General features: G+C 36.2%; 1 protein-coding gene across 2 annotated transcripts in view; it reads right to left on the minus strand.

Moving 5' to 3' along the window:
• The window catches only part of TRPM7 (transient receptor potential cation channel subfamily M member 7), a 135513-nt gene that overhangs the window by 54525 nt on the left and 63111 nt on the right, over positions 1-17877 (minus strand). Inside the window, exons 12-13 of one of the 2 annotated variants that reach the window (XM_024568092.4) lie at positions 11942-12076; positions 962-1015 (exon numbers count right to left, since the gene is read on the minus strand). In XM_024568092.4, coding sequence (XP_024423860.3) covers positions 962-1015; positions 11942-12076 — 189 coding nt within the window. The remainder of the gene's footprint in view (positions 1-961; positions 1016-11941; positions 12077-17877) is intronic. The other variant, XM_053929050.1, reaches the window with a different exon arrangement.

Genomic DNA, 17877 nt, shown 5'->3' on the forward strand with positions numbered 1-17877 from the left:
AGCATACTCACACTTAATAGCAAGTAAAAGCTTGAGTGAAGGATTCTAGAAAGCAAGCATTTTAGTTCAGAAACTTAAAAATATTTCAATTAAGAGTACTTTTTCATCTAGTAAAATGAAACTACTAGATATCAATAATTTAAATGGCTATAAATTTTAAATAAATATTTAAAATTATTAAAGAATCCCAATAGAAGAAAAGATGATTGTGAGTGTATCAAATTTAGTCACCACAAAATGGCTTTAGACCATATGACAATGTCATCATTTCATTCAGTCATAATCAATACCATATATTTAAAAAGAGAGAGGGGCCCTGGCAGGTGTGGCTCAGGAGGAGTGCCAGCCTGCAAACCAAAGGGTTACCAACTGGATTCCCAGTCAGGGCACATGCCTGGGTTTCAGGCCAGATCTCCAGTAGGGGACACTCAAGAGGCAACCACACATTGATGTTTCTTTCCCTATCTTTCTCCTTCCCTTTCCCTCTCTAAAAATAAATAAATAAAATCTTTAAAAAAGACAGAAAAAGAGGAGAAGGAGGAGGGAGAGCAGCTGCACAGAGGCATGCATTTCGCATCTTTACTGGCAAAATCTTCCATGAAGATCACAACCCAGTGCTTCCCTCAATGTCCTTATTCAATGTCCTCTATTTGCCCCAGGAGCAAATTTCTTCTGAACATGGAGAAAGAAGATACATTCATTCTACCAATGAGCATTATGAAATTTACCATAATCTCAGATGACTAGAAGCTCAGCAAACTTGGTCATAATTTCATAAACTTTCCTTTTTCTTGATTTCTGATATATCAAGCTCTTTAATTCTATGTTACTACATATTTAGTCCTTATTTTGTTCTAAAAATGTCATTTTATTGCTATTTTTAAGTGTATTTAAATGTTTTTTGGAATCAGATGAAATGTAATTATTTTAGATAACATTTTTTTGGAAAAAAATCTCTTACCTGTTTGACATCTCGAACAAGATGAAATAGCATTGGATTAGTTGGGCCTTGTTTCTTTAAGGAGAAAAAAATTAGAGTAAGCTACTATTTTCTTCTAAAATAATGAAAACAACTTCCCTTTTTGTTAGGTATAGACCTTTTAGGAAACCACTTGCACAAATTATATTGATTTTGAGTTAAATAAGTTGTTTCTAAAATGGGACACAAAAAATGATATAACCATTTCATGCTGTCATATGTACCTTAAACAAAATATATAATTTTTCTTATATTTTTACTTATGTAACAATACATAACTCTTTGTTTTCTAGAAGTCATGCAAACACTGCAAGTTTCACAATTATCTTTATTTAACATTTCTTTCATTCATAATGGAGATGTACATTCTCTATACTGTTAAAATTTCTCTACTTATTTCTGCCACTAATCATCAAGTTGTATCAATACTTCAAATGTTTTGGGTAAAAACTTCTAACATTTATATATGTTATCTTTTCCCTACTATCTTAATTCCATTTATGTATGCTGTGAGACTCAACACAAGTTTCCTTTTTACAAGAATCTTATTTTAATGGTATCCTATTTTGAAAAAATACCCATCAAGTGTATGTCTCCCATCAAGACAGAGGTAACTGGGCTGAAAATGTATTGTAAACTTTTAAAACAGTGTTTTGACCCATCTGCAATTTATTGCAATGAATTCTACACAGCACAAACGAAGAGATTTACTTTCAATACTTTAAATCCACTGTTCAAAAGAAACAACAAATGGGATTTTTCTCAGCTGTTGTGTTGTTAACTTTTTATAAGGTTATCATAGCACTTTTCCATTTTGATCAGATATACTTGATAATAGATTTCAAATCTAATTGTATAAACCTATTATTTCTTTTAAAACATTTCTTTGATATTCTTGGCTTTCAAATTATGTATACCAGTAATATCTAAACATGAATATAATGGATATGTATATAAAATATATTTCACCTCACCTTGCTGTCTTCTTTTTACAATATTCAGTCTATCCACTAGTTTTTTCTGCCCACACTCCTCCATGTGTTAACTTTTAAAAACTAAATGTCTTCCAAGTTAATATGAAGTATTTCATATTTTTTAGGTATTATAAAGTTTCATTGTATTTTCTCTAACAGTATATAATTACATAAAAATGCAATTTTTAGAACTCTACTTTATCTTACTTAACCCATTAATATTTATTCATTAAATAAACCTCTTAGTATAAAATAAATATACTTTAACACAGCAGTTCTCAAAGTGTGATCTGGGAACCTCTGAATCCCCCACAAGACCCTTTCAGGAGGTTCATGGGATCAAAAGTATTTTCAGAAGCATTTTAAGATGTTATATGCATTTTCTCATTCTCTGTGCCTGACTGTTCAGTAAAAATTTCCAGAGGCTTCTTAATGTGTGACACCATGAGTTTAAATTCAAAACAAATACGAGAACCTAGCGCCTTCCATGAAACCACGTATTAGTGAGATCTATGAAATCATAAAATTATTCTACTCTAATTTGTTTTCTTAAAACATGTTTTAATGTTAACATGAAATGGATTTATTAAATACAAATTAATAAATATTTTTAAGATTTCTTGGTTTTATATTCTAATATGGTTATTAACACATATAAACAAAACCTCTTTAGAAACAGGTCTCTGAGGTCCTCAGTAATTTTTATGTCATAGGACTCTGATACCACAAAGTTATAATCCCTTAAACATTAAAAAAATTATGTCAATAAATTGATGCTTAACTGTTATTGTAGTAACTGAGTTATACAATTAAAAAAAGGACGTGCCTCACTAATGGGATCAATTTTTATTTATGTATTTATTTTTTTGTTTTATAGTAGCTTTTTTTTTTTTTTAAATATATTTATTGATTATGCTATTACAGTTGTCCCATTCCCCCCCCCACTCCACTCCATCCTGCCCACCCCCCTCCCTCCCACATTCCCCCCCCATAGTTCATGTCCATGGGTCATACTTATAAGTTCTTTGGCTTCTACATTTCCTACACTATTTTTACCCTCCCCCTGTCTATTTTCCACCTATCATCTATGCTACTTATTCTCTGTACCTTTACCCCCCTCTCCCCCTCCCACTCCCTTATTGACAACCCTCATGTTCTAGTTGTTTGCCTAGTTTGCTCTCGTTTTTGTTTTATGTGTGGTCGTTAATAACTGTGAGTTTGCTGTCATTTTTACTGTTCCTATTTTTGATCTTTTTCTTAGGTAACTCCCTTTAGCATTTCATATAATAAGGGCTTGGTGATGATGAGCCTCTTCAACTTGACCTTATCTGAGAAGCACTTTATCCTCCCTTCCATTCTAAATGATAGCTTTGCTGGATACAGTAATCTTGGATATAGGTCCTTGCGTTTAATCTTGGGTAATGTAATTATGATGTGTCTTGTTGTGTTCCTCCTTGGGTCCAGCTTCTTTGGGACTCTCTGAGCTTCCTGGACTTCCTGGAAGTCTATTTCCTTTGCCAGATCGGGGAAGTTCTCCATTATTTGTTCAAATAAGTTTTCAATTTTTTGTTCTTCCTCTTCTCCTTCTGGCACCCCTATAATTCGGATGTTGGAACATTTCAAGGTGTCCTGGAGGTTCCTAAGCCTCTCCTCATTTTTCCAAGTTCTTGTTTCTTCATTCTTTTCTGGTTGAATGTTTGTTTCTTCCTTCTGGTCCATACCATTGATTTGAGTCCCAGTTTCCTTCTCATCACTGTTGCTTCCCTGTACATTTTCCTTTGTTTCTCTTAGCATAGGCTTCATTTTTTCATCTGTTTTTCGAATAGATTCAACCAAGTCTGTGAGCATATTGATAACCAGTGCTTTGAACTGTGCATCCGATAGGTTGGCTATCTCTTCGTCGCTTAGTTGTATTTTTTCTGGAGCTTTGAAGTGTTCTGTCATTTGGGCCATTTTTTTTGTTTGTTTGTCTTGGTGTGTCTGTTACTTTAAGGGGCGGAGCCTTAGGTGTTCACCGGGGCGGGGTAATGCTGGTCGCTGCGCTGTGATGCTGTACGTGGGGGCGGGGCCGAGAGGGAGCAATGGCGCCCGCTTCACTCTCCTCCGGATTTCAGTCTTTCACTCCGCTACCCACAATCAAACTGGGCCCCTCTGGTGCTGGTTCCCGAGTAAGTGGGCCTGTGCACACTCTAGGCCCCTGTGGGTCTCTCCAACAACCTCTCCTGTGAGGCTGGGAGTCTCTCCTGCCGCCCCAACCCCCAGAGGCGCTTTCAATCAGAGGTTTGAGGCTTTATTTCCCCGAGCTGGAGCCCTGGGTTGTGCAGCGGTCTGCTTCTCTGCCCGCCGTTCGACCGGTTTATCTGTGGGCGAATGTGGTGCCGCAATGTGCTATCCGCCACTCTGCCTGCCCCACTCTCCGCCACTCTGAGTCCGGCCCTCTGGGTTTATCTGTGCAAATGTGGGACCGCAGGGTCTGCTAGTGCTCGGACTGCCTGCGCCATTTGTCCCACACTCCGCCAGTCTCAGTCCCGCCACAGCCACGAGAGTCCTCTCCACCCCAGTGCCGTCTCCGCCCCTCCTACCAGTCTGGATGAATGATTATTTTCTGTTTCCTTGGTGTTGGTCCCCCTTGCTGTTCGATTCTCTGTCAGTTCTGGTTGTGCGAGGAGGCGCAGTGTGTCTACCTACGCCGCCATCTTGGTTCTCCGAGTTGTTTTATAGTAGCTTTTTAAAAAATTTTTAAAATTATATTTTAAGAGCTTTTATTTTAATGTTAGGTTATAAACTGCTTGGTTACAAAAAGAAACTGTGTCTTTAAAAAAGCTCCGTGATGCCCCATAAGTTTTAAATTTTCATAGACTCTAATATACTATTTTTTACATATTTTAACAACTCTGAAATAGTAAAGTATTACATAATTGATAGTTTCTTAGAATTCAGTTGTAGGATAATTGACAGTTTTTTCTTCATGGTACATAAGTAATAAAAGAATAAAAATAAAGTAATTATGAATTGAACACTGATGGTACTTTGAAGTCAATATAATATAGTATATTGAAGTATTCCAATATACTACAAGGACTCCTGTAATGGTTTTCAAACATGTATTTATTTATTTATTCAACTATATATTGAACACTTAGCCTTTCTTAGGTACTGTACCAGGAATCATGGCTGTAACAATAAACAAGGCATTGTTGTATAGGTTAACAGTCTAGTGAGAAAAACAGAAGAGTATTTAATAATAAAGTGGTAAGAATAATAACGAAACATGATACAAAGGACATATGAGAAGGGTACATAAAATGTAAGGGTCAAGAAAGACTAGCTGAAGTCAATTTCAAACTGATGCCTGGAGTAGCAGGTAGGATTTGGTCATACCAAAACCGGGCAACAGAGCGGTTATGGGAAAAAAGTGTTTTAGGCAAGACTAGGTACAAAGGCAAGAATTCCACAGAAAGTAGACCATTTCAAAGTGATAACTAACCAGTTGGATATCATTAATTTATTCAAGAGTTTTTACTTTTAGAAGAGAGTTCTTTTATTCCCAAGGTATTTTTATTTTAAAAAAAATTTGTTAATTTTTAAATCTTTATTGTATTTCCCCCCCCAGCAATCATCACGCTGTAGTCCATGTCCATGAGTCTCTTTTCCTTTTTGCTCAATCCCTCTATCCTCTCACCTCCCCCACACAGCTGTCATCTGTTCTCCATCTAAGAGACTATCTCTGTTTTCTTTGTTGGTTCAGTTTGTTCATTAGATTCCACATATGAGTGAAATCATATGGTATTTGTATTTCTCTGACTGGCTTATTTCACTTAGCACAATGTTCTCCAGGTCCATCCATACTGTTGCAAAGGGTAAAATTTTCTTCTTTTTTACAGCTGAGTAGTATTCCATTGTGTAATGTCCCAGAGTTGTTTTACACACTCATCTACTGATGGACACCTGGGTAGCTTCCTTATCTGGGTGACTGTAAATAACACTATACTGAACATATGAGTGCTTATGATTGTTCAAATAAGTGTTTTGGGTTCCTTTGAATATATTCCCAGAAGTGGAATCAATGGGTCAAAAGCCAGATCCATTTTTAATTTTTTGAGATACCTACATTCTGCTTTCCACAGTGGCTGCACCAGTCTGCATTCCCACCAACAGTACAAAAGGGTTCCCCTTTCTCCACATCATTACCGGCACTTGTTGTCTGTTGATTTATTGGTGATAGCCATTTTGTTAGGTGTGAGATGATATCTCATTGTGGTTTTAATTTGCATTTCTTTGATGATTAGTGACTTTGCTATTTGCCATTTGTATGTTCTCTCTGGAAAAGGATCTATTTAGGTCCTTTGCCCATTTTTTAATTGGGTTTGTTTTGGTGTTGAGTTTTATAAGTTCTTTATAAATTTTGCATGTTGACCCCTTATCAGATATGTTGGCAAATAGGTTCTCCCATTCTGTGGGTTGACTTATTTTGATGATGATTTCCTTTGATGTGCAAGAATATTTTAGTTTGATGTAGTCCCAGTTGCTTATTTTTTCTTTTATTTCCCTTGCCTGGGGGAGATATATCTGATAAAATATTGCTAAAAGCAATGTCCAAGATTTGCTATGTTTTCTTCTTGGATTTTTATGGTTTCAGGTCTAACATTTAAGTCTTTGATCCATTTTGAATTTATTCGTTTGTGTGGTGTAAGAAGGTTGTTTCATTTTTATGCACTAGTTGTCCAATTTTCCCACCACCATTTATTTAATAGACTATCTTTACCTCATTGTATGTGCTTGCTTCCTCTGTCAAATATTAATTGGCTGTAGATGGGTGGGCTTATTTCTGGGCCCTCTATTCTGTTCCATAGATTGATGTGCCTGTTTTTATGCCAATATCATGCTGTTTTGATTACTATGACCTTATAGTATAGTTCAATTATTGGGTAGTGAGACTCCTCCAACTTTGTTCTTCTCAGGATTGTTGTTGCTATGTGGTTCTTTTGTGGTTCCATACAAAGTTTTGAAATGTTCTGGTTCTGTGAAATAAATCATTGGTATCTTGATAGGAATTGTGTGGCATCTGTAGATTGTTTTGGGTAGTATGGACATTTTAAAAATGAAAATGGTCTGTGTTTCCACTTATTTGTATCTTCTTCTCTCTCTTCAGTGTCTTATAATTTTCCAAGTATAGGTCTTTTACATCCTTGGTTAGGTTTATTCCTATGTATTTTACTCTTTTTGTAGCAATGGTGAATTGATCATTTTCTTAATTTCCCATTCTGTTAACTCATTATTGGCATATAAAAATGCAACTGATTTCTGGATATTAATTTTACATCCTGCTACTTCGCTGAATTCATCTCTCAGTTCTAATAGCTTCTTGATGGAATCTATGGGGTTTACTATGTATTGTATCATGTCATCTGCAAATAATGAGTTTTAGTTCTTCCTTTCCAAGTTGGATGCCTTTTATTTGTTCTTTTTGTCTGAGTCCTGTGGCTAGGACTTCCAGTACTATGTTGAATGAGAGAGGTGGAAATGGACATCCTCGTCTTGGAGCTGATCTTAAAGGGAACACTTGTAGTTTTTGCTTTCTGAGTATGATGCTGGCAATGGGTTTGTCACCTATGGCCTTTATTATGTTTAGGTATGTTTCCTCTATTCCCACTTTGTCAAGAGTCTTTATCATAAATAGGTGCTGGATTTTATCAAATGCTTTTTCTGCATCTATTGATATCATGTGGTTTTTATCCTACATTTTTGTTTATGTAGTGTATCACACATTGATTTGCAAATGTTATACCAATTCTGCATCACTGGAGTAAATCCCACTTGATCATGATGTATTATCTTTTTGATGCATTGCTGTATCACTCTATTTGCTAGAATTTTGTTAAGGATTTTAGCATCTATGTTCATCAGGGATATTGACTGGTAATTTTCTTTCTTTGTAATGTCTTTATCTGGTTTTGGAATTAGGATAATGCTGGCCTTGTAAAATCATTTTACAAGGGATCCTTCCTCCACTTGAATTTTATGAAAAAGTTCAAGTAGAAGAGGTGTTCGTTATTGGAATGTTTGGTAAAATTTACCTGTGAAGCCATCCAGTCCAGGGCTTTTTGCTTGTTGGGAGGTTTTTTAAAAAAAATTTTAAATGACTTCAATTTCACTACGTGTAATCTGTTTATTCAGATTCTCTGATTTCTCCTGCTTTAGTTTTGGACAATTCTATGTTTCTAGGAATTTATCTATTTTGTCCCAATTGTCCAGTTTGTTGGCATATAGTTGCTCATAATATTTTCTTACAATCCTTTGTATTCCTTTGGTGCCATTATTTCTCTTCTTTCATTTCTGAGTTTATATATTTGGGTCCTTTCTCCTTTTTTCTTGATGAATCTAGTTAAAGGTTTGTCAATCTGGTTTATCAAGGTCAATGGATTTTTGGATTGTTCCCTTTATCATTATGTAGTGTCCTTCTTTGTGTTTTACTATATAGCCTTGGTTTAAAAGGCTATTTTGTAGAATATAAGTATAGCTACCCCAGCTATATTTTCCTTTCCATTTTCATAAAATGTCTTTTTCCATCCCTTTACTTTTAGTCTGTGTGCGTCTTTTGATCTGAGGTGAATCTGCTGGAGACAGCATATATATGGGTCTTATTTTCTTATTCATTCAGCTACCCTATGTCTTTTGAATGGCTTTTAGAGCACTTACGCCATTTACATTTAAAGTGATTACTGACGGATACATATTTAGTGCCATTTTATTTTTTAACCATTTTCCTCTGTTTTTTCCTTCCTTTTTCTTTTTCTTCTTCTTCTTAAAGCAAGCCCTTTAAAATTTGTTGTGGTACTGGTTTTGTGTCAACAAAATCCTTTAGCCTTTTCTTGTCTGGAAAGCTCCTTATTTCTCCTTCAATTTTAAATGATAGCCTTGTTGAGTAAAGTAGCCTTAGTTGTAGCTTTTCATCACCTTGAATATTTCACACCACTCCCTTCTGGCCTGAAATGTTTCTGTTGAGAAATCAGATGACAGCCTACTTGGTACTTCCTTGTAGGTAACTACCTGCTTTTCTCTTGTGGCCTTTAGGATTCTCTCATTCTCTTTAAGCCTTGTCATTTTATGATGTGTCTTGGTGTAGGCCTCTTTGGGTCCAGCTTGTTTGGGACTCTGAAATTCCTGGACTTGTGTGTCTTCTTCCTTCACCAGATTAGAGTTTTCAGTCATTATTTCTGCAAACAGGTTCTCAATCCCTTGCTCACTTTCTTTTTCTTCTGGTACTCCCATAATGAACATGTTGTTATGCTTCATGCTGTCCAAAATGCTTCTTACATTCTCTTCATTTTTTAAAATTCATTTTCTTTTTGCTTTTCTACCTGGGTGTTTTTTTCTACCTTGTCTTCCAAATCACTGATTCAATCCTCTGCTTCATCTAATCTATTGTTTGTTCCTTCAAGTGCATTCTTTATTTCAGATATTGCATTCTTTATTTCTGACTGGTCTTTTTTTTTTTTTTTTTTTTTTTACAGTTTCTTTCTCTTGTTTTTATGCTGTTGAGTATCCTTATAATCATTACTTTAAATTCTCTATCTGATAAATTGCTTGCCTCCATTTTCATCTAGTTCTTCTGGAGAATTCTCTTGTTCTTTTATTTAGGGTCTGTGTCTTTATCTTCCCATTTTGACTGCTTCTTCGAATTTTCTGCCTGAGTTGTTAAACTGATCAATGATATGGCCTTAAGCTGTAATCAGCAGCCTAGCTTAAGCACCACAGGGTGAGTCAGAGTAATTCCTGCAGGCAGGGCTATTGCTTCCCCTCAGGCTGAGGCCACCTGGAGGGGAGAGCACTGCCTGAGAATGAGGGGAGAGCACTGCCTGAGCACTGGCTTCTACAGTAGAATGACTCAGCACGGGGATCCTGGGAGTTAGTCCTTCAGTTCTCTCCCCAGAGCCACCAACCCCAGGCTCTCCTTTAGTGCCTGTAGCCCACTCCTTCCTCCCTCTGCCAAAGCCCAGGGTAAGTGGCTATAAATGAAATTTTGTGCACTGGCCCTTTAAGACGTTATCTGCTTCTCCAGCCATCTCTCCCTGGCAGACAGAAACACTGCTGCTTTTCACAGCTGGATTCCTTTCTGGCTTTGGTGCTATAAGCTGGGGAGCCCAGCTTGGGGTTTAGACCCCACACTTCTCAGGGGGAACCCCCCGGCTGCTGAAATAACCCTCTGGAACTTCAGTTACCACCTGTGGGAGCCAGCCAGCCATCTCAAGCCTCCTCCCCACTCCCTACCAATCTCATTGCGGTGAAGTGGTTTCTTCCGTCTGTCCTTGGTGATAAGTCTTCTCTCCAGCTAGTGTTCAGCTGGTTATTCAGAATGATTTCTCTGCAATTTAATTATAATTCCCAACTGGTTATGGGAGGAGGTTAGTGTAGCTTCCACTTACTCCTCTGCCTCTTTGTTCTCCCAATTATTCTTTTTATTGTTTTTTTTAAGACTTTATTTATTTACTTCTTAGAGGTCAAGTGAAGGAGAAAGAGAGGGAGAAAAAGAGCAATGTGTGAGAGATACATCAATTGGTTGCCTCTCTCATGTTTCCAACTGGGGAACTTGACCCATAACCCAGGCATCTGCCCTGACTGGGAATTGAACCTGTGGCCCTTTGGTTTGCAGGCCGCCACTCAATCCACTGAGCCACACCAGCCAGGACTATTTTTATTGTTTTATATTTGCTTTATATTCAGAGCTAAACTTCAGCACAATGAATAATCCTTTTAAATTTTATGTCTGTTCACTAGAGACAATAAAACGCCAACATAGTTCAATGTAACTGTGGTAGACACTATTAAAGGAAAAAAATGAGGGAAATTAAAGATATAATTCCCACTCAGAAGTAATTTACAATCCGCAGAGGAAGATCTCACTGTACTTAACTGACTATGTTACTGGGCTTATGAAGGAAATGGCATGGCATTTAAACCAAGTTCTAAACAATGAATAAATTCCAGCAAGTGGGGAGCAGTTGAAAGAAAAACATGACCAGCACTATACAAACATCAAACGGTTTTTGTAAAAAATTTTATTTGGGGGAAATGGGAGGTGGACAATGTAATTGAAATACCTAGTATAAGAGAGTGAGGTTGGAATATAAAGGCCAAATGAGAGAGATACCCGGGGCAAATTTTCAATGTCTATGAAGCTGGAGAACTTCGCAAATCAAGCTAATGGTTTGGTATTATTCTATATATACTGAGGAGCCAACTAAGGTTTTTAAACTGGGAAAAGATATGGTAAAAATATGTGATTATAAGAACAATTAGTTTAAAGAATTGATGTGAATAAAGACTAGTCAAGGAGGTCAAATACAAAAGTGGTATAGACTATAAATGACTTAGTACAAAGACATTAGGAATGAAAAGGAGGTGATAAACAGGTTGAAACTGTTGAATAAACAGCTTTTCAAAGAAGTCAAATAAGCTAAGATTTAGTCACAGTGCTCCTCAAAGTATAGTTCAATTAAATTCATATTGGTAGCATGGAAACCAGTTAAGAAGCACAGTATGTACCCTCGCTAATGCTTGTAACATGAAATCTGAAAGGAAATGAGAAAGGCTTTGTGAAGGGAATAATTACTTTTCAGAAACTCTTTAGAATAATAAATAACAGTATGTAAGCTAAAAGGGGGACACCACAAGGTTAAATCACAAATGTGAAAAACAAAAAGGAGAAAAGAAAGAGTAGTTTGTAATTTCTCCATTAGGCAAAGAAGTCAAACGAAATTTGGTGCAACAAATGATCACCAAGAAAAAAGAAAAGATCCCCAGAAATGAGGAAAGGGCTTCCACCTATCATATAACCAATCCATACAAAGGCTAGTTATTTTTTTCCATGTAATCTAGCAAGACATTAATTAAAGGTTTTAGCGAAAGGACTGAGTATGTTCAAGTAAAACAACATTTTTCAAAGATGACAAAATTTAGTTAACAAAAAATTTTAACATATACTTACAGTGTTGTAAAGTTCTTCTAGTCTAGGAATGGTGAGGAATTTATGCATGCTTACTCCATTTTCAATAAGAAGTTTTACAAATGCAACTCTGTCCATTACAAGAGCATCAAGCATAGCTTGCTCCAAGGATCCAACCTAAAAGAGTATCCTAATTAATAACTATGTTTCACACAGTCTAGTTACACAGTTCTAAATGCAAGCTCTTAGGACTGGTTTGACTCTGAGCAGTTTTAGAACAAATCTAAGAGATGCAAAATAGTAAAAAAGCTAGGAGTTAAGTTATAAATAGAATAGATGAAAAGACATCTTTAGAGTAGCATTCCCCAAAGAATATTCCATAAAAACTACTTTGTAGGAGAGCAAGTGTGACATGGGGTGAGGGGAGGATATGCATCATCAACTAAAATTGGGAAAAAAAAATACCTTACAGTAATGATTCTCAATATTTAGAAAAGGGTGTTTGGAGAGGTCATTTCAGTAACTGAGGACCATTACTAACATTTAACAGGTAAGGGTCAAAGGATACCAGAAACCAATGCAATATGCCAGCCAATCTCACAAATGAATTGCTGCACATCTCACACAATTTTCTATTATCCAGTCAGATGCTCATGAATGAAAATCCAGTGGCACTGCTTTACATATATGCAAAAAGTACTGTTATCAAGGTTTGTTCTATGATGAACTTTCCAAAAATACAACTACCATATAAGTTACACAAGATTGTACTTACTTTTCTTTAGAACTTTAACAGAAATTATTCACCATTAGAGAAAAATCTCTTAACAGCAATAAAACCTGTGCCATTTGAGTTTACTAACACATGTTTATCAGTCAGCATTTGTAGCTGTCTTATTAGTTTTTACACTCTTTTATAGATTTCAACAGACTCTGAATCAAATACTACTAAATTAGTGAAGATACATATATAGAGATTTCACTATCACTAATAAAGGTTATATTAAGAGAACATCATTAAAATATTAATGATATTACGTATGCTAGTATTCTATTAATAATGAGGTATCGATCATATATTGATAATGCTAAATATATTAATGATATATTACTTTAATATCTCACATTATTGCTTCCATGTATTTTCATTTTTTGGTACCACATGATTTTAAATACCTTGTGGTGAAAATCAGTACCTAAATCACTGGGTTTTTTTACCTGCTGCTTTTCATCTTATTCTGATTCTGTCTTCAGAAGCATACCATGCAACTTCTATACAGCAACCTTTATTACAATTTCTTTTTCCAACCTATCCTCTATTTCCATCACTTAGCAATGGATATGGACTCCAAGATCTTTTTAATATATAGACTTGGCTGGTGTGGCTCAGTAGATTGAGTGCCGCCCTGTGATCCAAGGGGTTGCTGGTTCAATTCCCAGTCGGGGCATATGCCTGGGTTGCAGGCCAGGTCCTTGGTGAAGGGCACGTGACAGGCAACCACATATTGATGTTTCTTTCCCTTTCTCCCTCCCTTCCCCTCTCTCTAAACATAAATAAATAAATAATTTTTTAAAAAGATCTTTTTAATATAGACTAAATACATGACTTATATGACAGTATTTCAAGATGAAAGATGTTTTTTGTTATTTTTCATCACTCAGTTCTATGTCATAACAAGGAAAATATTTTAACATTGCACTTAAATGTAAATTGCAACTAATTTATAAGAATGTATACTTACTCATTTTCTCATATTAACAGCCTATAACTTATTATGGCATGTTATTCCTATTTTAGTTAATGTTATTTCCTTATTTCTCTTATCACATACAAATTCTATTTCTTATTATTTATTCTAACATTAAAAACTTTTACTCTTTTGTTCTCTTGGTCCTCTCTCTGCTTTTTCCTTGTCCTGCTGTTGTAAGAGTCGTTTCCTGCTCCCATGGAATTTAAGTTACCAATAACATTCCTGTATTAATCTGCACTCACAATTGCAGCATTTACACTGATTTAACAGGTGCAAGCATGTGCATATTGAAAAAATGTATTTTTATTATAAATCACTTTGTTTCTCTCTCTTTATTACAGTTAGGGCATTATATGGATGACTTCTGGGGGAGGGGGTAGGCCAGGGGTAGAGGGATTGAGCACGTAGGAAAAAGGACTCATGGACATGGACAAAACTGCGGTGATTGCTGGCGGAGGGGTGTGAAGGGGACTAAATGGTAACGGAAAAAAATAAAATTAAGATTAAATTAAAATAAACAATTAGGATATTACATTCTTTTAAAAATTCATGTAGTATTTATAAAATTTCATTTTTATAAAATAAAGAGGGACACAAGTTTTTTTGTTTTAGAAAAGCAGTGTTTCATCAGATTGGGTTTAAAGCCACTGCCCCAGAACAACAACAAAGCCTAACAAAATTTTCATATCTGAAAAAACAAAGATGCAGTTAAAAAAAAAAATGTCTGCTTCTGGCTGGGGTAGCTCAGTTGGTTAGAGCATCATCCCAATATGCCAAGGTTGCAGGTTCAATCCTGGGTCAGGGCACATACAAGAAATAAAAGATGAATGCATAAATAAGTGGAACAACATATCAATGTTTCTCTCTGTCTCCCCTCCTCCCTCTCTAAAATCAATATATAAAAATTTAAAAATTACGTATCTGCTTTGTAAGCAACATTTCTTGATATACTCAATGCATACAGAACTAACTATCAAGAAAGAATAAAGGGCCCCTGGCTGGGTGGCTCAGTTGGTTGCAGCATCATCCGTATATCAAAAGGTTGTAGGTTAGATTCCCAGTCAGGGCATGTACAAAAGGCAACTGATTGCTGTTTCTCTCTCACATCGATGTTTCTCTCTCTCAAATCAATGAACATATCCTCAGGGGGATTTAAAAAAAAAAAAAAAGGAGGGGGAAAAAGGTAAAACAATTGTCTTGGGAAGTCTACATTAGACATAAAAGAAGCACAAAATCAAATAGATAATACTGTGTAGAACAAATTTATGAGATAAACCATATATACATAGAAGATACAGTCTGTCAAAGCCTTTACATCTGAGGACACCAAAATTCCAATGAAAATTCAATGGAATAAAGGTTGGCTTATTGTAGGAGTTTTATCACAGCTGATGAACATCAATTTCTTCCTCTATAATATTAAGAGGGGAAGTGACCAAACAGTTGTTATTACTATTATTGTAATATGGGAAATGCATTCCCATGGTTTTAAAAAAAAAACACATAACAAAATGGTATTTAAAAAATCTTTCTTTCCTCTGGCCCTCATCTCTGCAGACATATCCCATACGCACAGTTTACAAGAAGGCTCTATGACTACACAGGATATACATTCAAAAACCGAATTTGCTACAATTAAGATCATGCTAAATACACTTTTCTGCAATTTGCATTTACATTATGTAGATAGAAAAGACCTAGCTCATCCTCTTTTTAATTCTTTTTTAAAAGATTTTATTTATTTATTTATAGAGAGAGGGGAAGGGAAGGAGAGAGGGAGAAAAATATCAATGTGTGGTTGCCTGGGGACCTGGCCCACAACCCAGGCATGTGCGCTGACTGGGAATCTTAACTGGCGACCCTTTGGTTTGCAAGCCGCTAAGCTATCCAGCCTACTACTGATTCAGATATGTAACAAAAATTTGGCAAGCACTCGCTATGTGCCAAGCTTTAAATAAAGCAATGAACAAAACTGAAAAATATTCTTGCTTCATAAAATTTACTTTCTAGGAGTAGAGATATAAATAAATAGCTAAAATATATGGCTTCTCACAGGGAGATAAATGCTAAAGAGAAAAAAGGGAAGAGAAGAACATTGGAAATGCTGTCACAGAGGGCTGCTATTAAGATAGGGTGAACAATAAAAGCCAAAGTATGGAGTAAATATTTGGTTAGAAGTCAGAAAGAGAACAGAAGTCCAGCAATTTATCAAAGGGAATAATGTTCCAGACAGAGAAACCAGCAAGTACAAAGGCTAGAAACAGGAACATTCTTAATATGTTCTAAGAACAACAAGAAGGCCAACACGGTTACATAAAAGAGAACAAGCAGATAAGTAATAACATGTAAGGTAAGAGGAGTTGTAATGGGACAAATATAAAGCCTTGTAAGCCACCATAAGCCCTTGGATTGTGCTGTGTAAATGTCATATTATCCATCTTCTGTCTGTAAAAGGGGAGGAAGAATGGGAGTAAGGAAACCGCACAGGATGCTACTAAAACAATACAAAAGAAGGATGATAGTACACTGGACCAGAATAAAACTGGGTATTTTGAAAGTAAATCTGAAAAGATTTACAAATGAAATTGCATTGTAATATGTAAGAAAGAGAAAAACAAAAAATCACCTTAAGGTTTCTTTGTCTAAGACTGGGAAAAGGTTGGTGCCATTCAGTAAGACTGGGAAGACTGCAGAAGGAATGGATCTAAACATCCCAGAGGACATCAGTTCTCTTCTACATAGGACACTACTTTTTTTTTTAACCTAACCACCTTCACCCATTTCTTCCATACCAACCTGCCTCTGGCAACTACCAATCTATTCTATTTATAAGCTTGGTATGCTTTTTAAAATTCCATATATAAGAGATCATCTGGTATTTATCTTTCATAGTCTGACTTATTTCACTTAACATAACACCCTCACGGTGTATGTTACCATTGCTTTATCCATTCTTTCACAATCTGACTTATTTCACTTAACATAACACCCTCAAGGTATATGTTACCATTGCTTTATCCATTCTTTCATCAATGACACTTAGGTTATTTCTGTATCTTGACTACTCTAAATAATGCTGTAATAAACACACAGGTACCTTTTCAAGTTACTATTTTCAGTTTCTTCAGATAAACACCCAGAATTGGGACTGCTGGATCATATTGTAGTTCTACTTTTAATTTTTTGAGGAACCTCTATACTGCTTTTCATAGTAGCTACACCAAATTACATTCCTACCAACACTGCACAAGGGTTCCCCTTTTCTCTACATCCTCACCAACACTTCTTATTTTGCGTCTTTTAATAACAGGCGTGAAATGGCATCTCATTTGCAGTTTTCATTTGCATTTCCTAAATGATTAATGATATTGAGCACATTTTCATATACCTGTTGGCCATCAGTATGCCTTCTTTGAAAAATATCTATTCAGATCTTCTGCTCACTTTTATGTTTTTTATCCTCAACTAAGAACATGCTCATGATTTCAGAGAGGGAAAAGGAGGGAGAGAGAGGTAGAGAAACATCAATGTGAGAGAAAAACATCTATCACCTCTCTCCCATACACACCCTGACTAGGGACCAAACCTGCAACTGAGGCATGTGCCCTGACCAGGGTTTGAATACACAAACCTTCCGTCTATGGGACGACACTCCAACCAACTGAGCGACACTGGCCAGGACTGCCTGCTTATTTTTAAATTAAACTTGATGTTTTTGCTATTGAGTTGTATGTGTTCTGTTTTTTTAATATTAACCCCTTAAAAGTATATGATGTACATATATTTTCTCCCATTCAGTAAGTTGCCTTTTCATTTTGTTGATTGTTTCCATCGTGGCACAGAAGCTTTTTAGTTTGATGGAGTCTAACCATTTTATTTTTGCTTTTGTTGCTTTTCCATTGTTGTCAGATTAAAAACATTACCACCAAAAATGATGCCAACAGTTTATTCCCTATGTTTCCTCTTTTTTAAAGATTTTATTTATTGGGGAGAACCAAGATGGCAGCGTAGGTAGACACACTGCGCCTCCTCGCACAACCAGAACTCACGCAGAATCGAACGGCAAGGGGGTCCGACACCAAGGAAATAAAAAATAAACATTCATCCAGACCGGTAGAAGGCACCGGGGTGGAGAGGACTTGCGTGGCTGTGGCGGGACCGAGACTGGAGGAGTGTGGGACGAACGGCGCAGGCAGTCCGAGCACTAGCAGACCCTGCGGCCCCACA

This window comes from Desmodus rotundus, chromosome 7 (genome assembly GCF_022682495.2).
Source record: "Desmodus rotundus isolate HL8 chromosome 7, HLdesRot8A.1, whole genome shotgun sequence".
NCBI classification, from domain to species: domain Eukaryota; kingdom Metazoa; phylum Chordata; class Mammalia; order Chiroptera; family Phyllostomidae; genus Desmodus; species Desmodus rotundus.